The sequence below is a fragment of the Cetorhinus maximus genome, chromosome 1, assembly GCF_964194155.1.
Source record: "Cetorhinus maximus chromosome 1, sCetMax3.hap1.1, whole genome shotgun sequence".
Taxonomy (NCBI): Eukaryota; Metazoa; Chordata; class Chondrichthyes; order Lamniformes; family Cetorhinidae; genus Cetorhinus; species Cetorhinus maximus.
In genome coordinates this window covers 88,318,917-88,325,188 of record NC_135879.1, presented here as the reverse complement: position 1 = coordinate 88,325,188, position 6,272 = coordinate 88,318,917, and the positions used below count along the sequence as shown (strand labels likewise).

Below are 6,272 nucleotides of genomic sequence, written 5' to 3'. Positions count from 1 at the left end.
CAAAATCCTTGACTTTCTAAGTGTCACAGCGAGAGTTGCTTTCCTGCTTTAACAGATTAAAAGTAGATTGTCCTGTGATAATTTCAGAATAAATCACAGTGTATTTGGTTCTTCTTTCCTATTGAATAGTTCTTGCATATTTTGCAAATTAAATAAAAACTATAAATGTAACCACAATTGGGATTTTAACCCTTGTTGCCAATGCCAATAAATTATCAGGATGAAACATTTCAAAAAACTTGTGGTGATAAAAGAACAAGATGAAATCAAAACAAAATGCTGGAAATAGAGAAGGCCTAACAGTACCTGAAGAGGAAAGACAATATACTGCTCAGATATATACCCTTCAAGGGAACTTTGTCCTTTCATGAAGAAGGCAAAGCCAAAATATTAACATCTTCTTCTCACCATTTTTCACCTTTCTTGACCATGCCATTTTTAAAATATTTTCAAACGCTGACAGACCTGCTCTGAATTTTCAAAATATTTTATTTTTGTTCAAGCAGTTCAGTTGGTCTTGCATGATGGTGAATAGCACTGGGATTCAAAATAGCTTTAGTTTTTGCAGGATGTTACTAACCTGATTGATACTTGACTGCCCATTTCGCCAGTGACTCTATGTAAATTTCTTCTTTGTAAACAATACAGTGGAGCTACACCTCACAAATGTTTGGCAAAAGGAGCCTTGAAATAAAAGGGTATTTAAATCTCTAAGAGCAGACTGGAGCTCCAATATGGCGTACCACACAGCAGGAGGATATAGGAGTGGACCCATGCTTACTCATGTGTTTTGAAAAAAAGCTTTTGTGACACAGTGGAAAACGGCTATTAATCTGAAGTCTTTTAAATTCATTTTATTATAGGCTTTGTCAGATGCTTTAAGAAAGCAGAATGTTTCTTGCATGTCTCACAGTTTTGAAAGTGGAGAAATAATGAGAAAAGCTCATCCTGAGGAACTGACAACACAAATTGAGGTTCTAAAACAACAGGTAATATATTACACATTGAGTATTTTCCAAGAAATTATAACTCAGTGTGGTGTATGGATTTTAGAAAACCCTGCCCCATTGTTTTGTTTATATTAAAAAAAAAAGACTTTCATCCTTTTTAAATCCTTCCATTAGTTTGCCCCTGTAACCTTCTGTGGACCAACAACCCTCCTCCAGTTCTGGCTTCCTGTACATTCCAGATTTTCATCTTCAGCATTGGTGGCCATGCCTTAGCTTCTTAGCCCCTCCCTAAAACACTCTGCCTCTCTCCTCCTTTTAAGACACTCCTTTAAACCTACCTCTGTGACCAAGCTTTTGGTCATTTGCCCTAATATCTCCTTCTGTGGTTCACTGTCAAATTTATTTTTCATAGCACTCTGTGAAGTGCTTTTGGATGTTTTGCTATTTCAAAGGTGTTATATAATTTCACATTGTAGGAAAATAAACAAGTTAAGGTAAGAACTATGAAATAGAAGCAGGAGTGGACTATTTGGCCCCTCAAACCTGCTACACTACTCAATGTGATCATGGCTGATATTCTACCTCAACTCGACTTTTCGACTTGATTCCTTGAGATCTAAAATCTATGAACCAAGCCTTGAACATACTCAATAATGGAGCCTCCACAACCCTTTGGGATAGAGAATTACAAAGATCCCCAATCCACTGAGTGAAGAAATTTCTACTCACCTCAGTCTTAAATAATCATCCACTTATGCCAGTGAACCATGAGTATGACTCCTCAATTTTTGTTTAGATGCATTTGAGATTTCTATTTTAATTGGTAAATTGGTGATAGGAATGAATGATGATGTGCCCAACTTCTTTGACTATAGATGGAAATTCTTCCAGTTTGTCCAGCAGCCTGGACTCTATTTGGCTTTTTGGCTCAGACCATGTAAAATCTGATTTTCCTCTTTGGAGCCTGTAACTCATCGCATCCTCCATATTTTAGCTTCTAATTTAAAATTTCATAGCTAGCGCTTTGCAGTTCAGTTTACCTCCTCAACCACGGGATAGTGATTTGTGCTCAGGGGTTTGTAACTGCAAAAGCTTTCTGTTCTTTGTTCTGTAGATAATCAAGAATGTTGACCAGAATAGGTTAATCCAAATTGCATCCATGAGCTCTTAAAATGTTTGGGGTTCTGTTAAAGGTGCAGATATTTGAAGAAGACTTTCAGAGAGAAAGGTGTGACCGGGAAAGAATGAATGAAGAAAAAGAAGAATTGAAGAAAAACATTGAGCACCTACAATCAAAACTTACTTTACTTAACACACGGGTATTACCATAGTTACTGCTTTTCTACATTTCATTTGTTTCAATATCTACTACTACTTTAATAAATGACTTTCATGTTCCACTCATGTATTTATTTGTTTGATCCTGTGGCCGGATGCCAGTTAAGGGAATTTTTGCTTTTCTTTTCATAGCTTAAGACTTACGAGGAAGACTTTATAAAGGAAAGGAAAGAAAAGGACTTACTCGGGAAGAAACTGAAAAAACAGGTATGAGACCATACTATTAAATATATATCATGTGAAACCACTGCAGAAACTAATTAAAATGGTGCCTAATAAAACAAGTGTAAATTCTGATTTGGTTAAATGGATCTTGATTTAACATAAAACATTGTGCTGCTGGCCATTGTCTACTTAGAAATATGCAATTGAATATATGGCACTGACTTTTAAACTAAGTTTGAGGATAAATGTTGTACCTGAGCATCACTTAAACACAACTAATAGTTTAGCTCACATCTGTTGTGAACTTGGAGCAAGTTGTGTGGAAAAATGGCTATAAGGGCGTGACAAATAAGCTGAGCTGTTTTGATCTGATAGCTGAGCCTCTCATTCTAATGCAATACATGAGATTTCAAACAATACCTCCCACAGCCTGCACCCATTTTGTTTCATGTTGTGACATATGCCCTAGTGGCAGGCTGCAGATAAGTTTGAATGCATCATTGTAAAATATATACAGAATTTATGATTAGTTCAGTTATAAATATGATAGCCTGTAATCTTTGAATGAAGTGGGTTGTTATGAATCTCTAACAAGCCCTGGTAACAGACATAAGCCATCAAAATAAAGGAATACTCGGACTATTGTTGAATTGAAAAATACTCAGACATTCATTTGATCTTCCTGGCAAAACCAATATGGAAACATAAAGGGGAGCTGTGTAGACAACAGTGATACTGGTTAGTCTTCTGTTACAATCTCCATAGAAAATGACAACTTTTAAAATGTAATTCAAACCTTCAGTTAATAACTGAACAGATAACAAGGAAGAGGCATACAAATTGGCCAGAAAAAACAACAGACCTGAGGATTGGGAGCAGTTTAGAATTCAGCAAAGGAGGACCAATGGATTGATTAAGAAGGGGAAAATAGAGTACGAGAGTAAGCTTGCAGGGAACATAAAAACTGACTGTAAAAGTTTCTGTAGGTATGTGAAGAGAAAAAGATTGGTGAAGACAAATGTAGGTCCCTTACAGTCAGAAACAGGGGAATTTATAATGGAGAACAAAGAAATGGCTGACCAACTAAATACATACTTTGGCTCTGTCTTCACAAAGGAGGACACAGATAACACACCAGAAATGTTGGGGAACACAGGGTTTAGTGAGAGGGAGGAATTGAAAGAAATCAGTATTAGTAGGGAAATGGTGTTGGGGAAATTGATGGGATTGAAGGCCAATAAATCCCCGGGGCCTGATAATCTACATCCCAGAGTACTTAAGGAAGTGGCCCGAGAAATAGTGGATGTATTGGTGGTCATTCTATAGACTCTGGAACAGTTCCTACAGATTGGAGGGTAGCTAATGTGACCCCACTATTTAAAAAGGGAGGCAGAGAGAAAACAGGGAATTATAGACCGGTCAGCCTGATGTTGGTAGTGGAGAAAATTCTAGAGTCCATTGTAAAAGATTTAATAGCTGGGCACGTGGAAAACAGTGGCAGAATTGGACAGAGTCAGCATGGATTTATGAAAGGGAAATCGTGTTTGACAAATCTACTGGAATTTTTCGAGGATGTAACGAGTAGAGTTGATGAGGGGTTGCCAGTGGATGTGGTTTATTTGGACTTTCAGAAGGCTTTCGACAAAGTCCCACTTAAGAGATTGGCGTGTAAAATTAAAGCGCATGGGATTGGGGGTAGTGTATTGAGATGGATAGAAAACTGGTTGGCAGGCAGGAAACAAAGAGTAGGAATAAACAGGTCTTTTTCCGAATGGCAGGCAATGACTAGTGGGGTACCGCAGGGATCGGTGCTGGGACCCCAGTTATTCACAATATATATTAATGATTTAGTTGAGGGAATTAAATGTAACATCTCCAAATTTGCAGATGACACAAAGCTGGGTGGGAGGGTGAGCTGTGAGGAGGATGCAGAGATGCTTCAGTGTGATTTGGACAAACTGAGTGAGTGGGCAAATGCATGGCAGATGCAGTATAATGTGGATAAATGTGAGGTTATCCATTTTGGTAGCAAAAACAGGAAGGCAGATTATTATCTGAATGGCTATAAATTGAGAGAGGGGAATGTGCAACGTGACCTGGGTGTCCTTGTACACCAGTCGCTGAAGGTAAGCATGCAGGTGCAGCAGGTGGTAAAGAAGGCAAATGGTATGTTGGCCTTCATAGCCAGAGGATTCGAGTACAAGAACAGGGATGTCTTGCTGCAATTGTACAGGGCCTTGGTGAGACCACACCTGGAATATTGTGTGCAGTTTTAGTCTCCTTACCTGAGGAAGGATGTACTTGCTATAGAGGGAGTGCATCGAAGGTTTACCCCACTGATTCCGGGAATGGCAGGACTGACATATGAGGAGAGATTGAGTCGATTGGGATTATATTCACTGGAGTTCAGAAGAATAAGGGGGGATCTCATAGAAACCTATAAAGTTCTGACAGGACTAGACAGGGTAGATGCAGGAAGGATGTTCCCGATGGTGGGGGAGTCCAGAACCAGAGGTCACAGTCTGAGGATATGGGGTAGACCATTTAGGACTGAGATGAGAGGAAATTTCCTCACCCAGAGAGTGGTGAGTCTGTGGAATTCATTACCACAGAAAGTAGTTGAGACCAAAACATTGTATGTTTTCAAGAAGGAGTTAGATATAGCTCTTGGGGCGAAAGGGATCAAAGGGTATGGGGAGAAAGCGGGAGCAGGCTATTGAGTTGGATGATCAGCCATGATCATAATGAAGGGCCGAATGGCCTACTCCTGCTCCTAGTTTCTAAGTTTCTATGGTGTTTCTATAACATAACACGATTTCACATTTTAAGATGTTTACTGTAACACACAGACTAAATGCACTGTTGACTAAACACTATTTTTGTAAGTAACTTATACTTTAAAGTACAGAATGGAATGCGCCCCCCCCCCCTCCCCCGCCACTTCTTATTTTTAGCATAACCAAAAAACCAATGGATCCTCTCCTGCATGGGGAAAACCACCACTCCTAATTGGGGACTCTGTGGCCCATGGAAGGGCCCCCAGTGGCAATGGCTGTACCTGTGGCAGCAATTCACCCCACCTTCACCAATCACCCTCAACACCTCACCAGGGCCTTGCCTCACCACCCCATTTATCTTACTGCAGGGGTGGCATCCAGCACTGCGCCTCTTGGCTGGGTGCAGCCAATCCCTTGAGGGGACAAGAACCCTGATGGCAGCTCATTGGTTGCAAGATGTGCATAAAATGCGGCCAGGGCTTCCTCAAATGACCATGGTGGGGTTGCCCCAGATTTCTGGCCCATTGTTGGGGCAACCGCCACCCCGACAAACACTAGCCAATTTAATCTGCCTGCCTAAAAACTAGGCCCAGATTTTCGTTGAGTCGGGATGACTTGAGAGACCTTTAAAAAATGACAGGCGGGACACGGATGTGGAAGTCCTGCGTCAATTTCCAGAAGATTCCATTTTTGGCAGCACAGGGACAGAGCATGAAATGCACAGCTGGGAAACCGGAACTCAGCAGGGCCATTTGATTTGGCTGCTGAGTGCAAATGCACTCATTCTTTTTTGCTCCAAAAGGCTTTGACAGCAATGTGGGAACCACAGTTTTATAGAGGAAGTGTGAAATCTTCTGAAGGCCAGATGTAAAGTCTGTTTAAGTGTCATGATATGAAGTGATTTAAATCCCCAACCCTTTAAAATTGGACAAAAAAACAGTCTCCAGCTTTCACTTAGAGTAAAAGACAGACACTTGCTGCTGGAGTGCATTGCTTGACAGGCCATCTGGTGTAGCTTAGAAAAAACATTAATCATCCGTTT

At 40.3% G+C, this 6,272-nt stretch overlaps 1 protein-coding gene across 10 annotated transcripts in view; it reads left to right on the top strand.

The window, feature by feature from the left end:
* LOC144681636 (TNFAIP3-interacting protein 3-like) overlaps positions 1-6,272 on the top strand; it is a 193,608-nt gene that overhangs the window by 167,208 nt on the left and 20,128 nt on the right. For all 10 annotated transcript variants that reach the window (XM_078543475.1, XM_078543414.1, XM_078543485.1 and 7 more), the window contains 3 exons: positions 864-989; positions 2,144-2,269; positions 2,421-2,495. In XM_078543475.1, the coding sequence (XP_078399601.1) occupies positions 864-989; positions 2,144-2,269; positions 2,421-2,495 (327 nt within the window). The remainder of the gene's footprint in view (positions 1-863; positions 990-2,143; positions 2,270-2,420; positions 2,496-6,272) is intronic.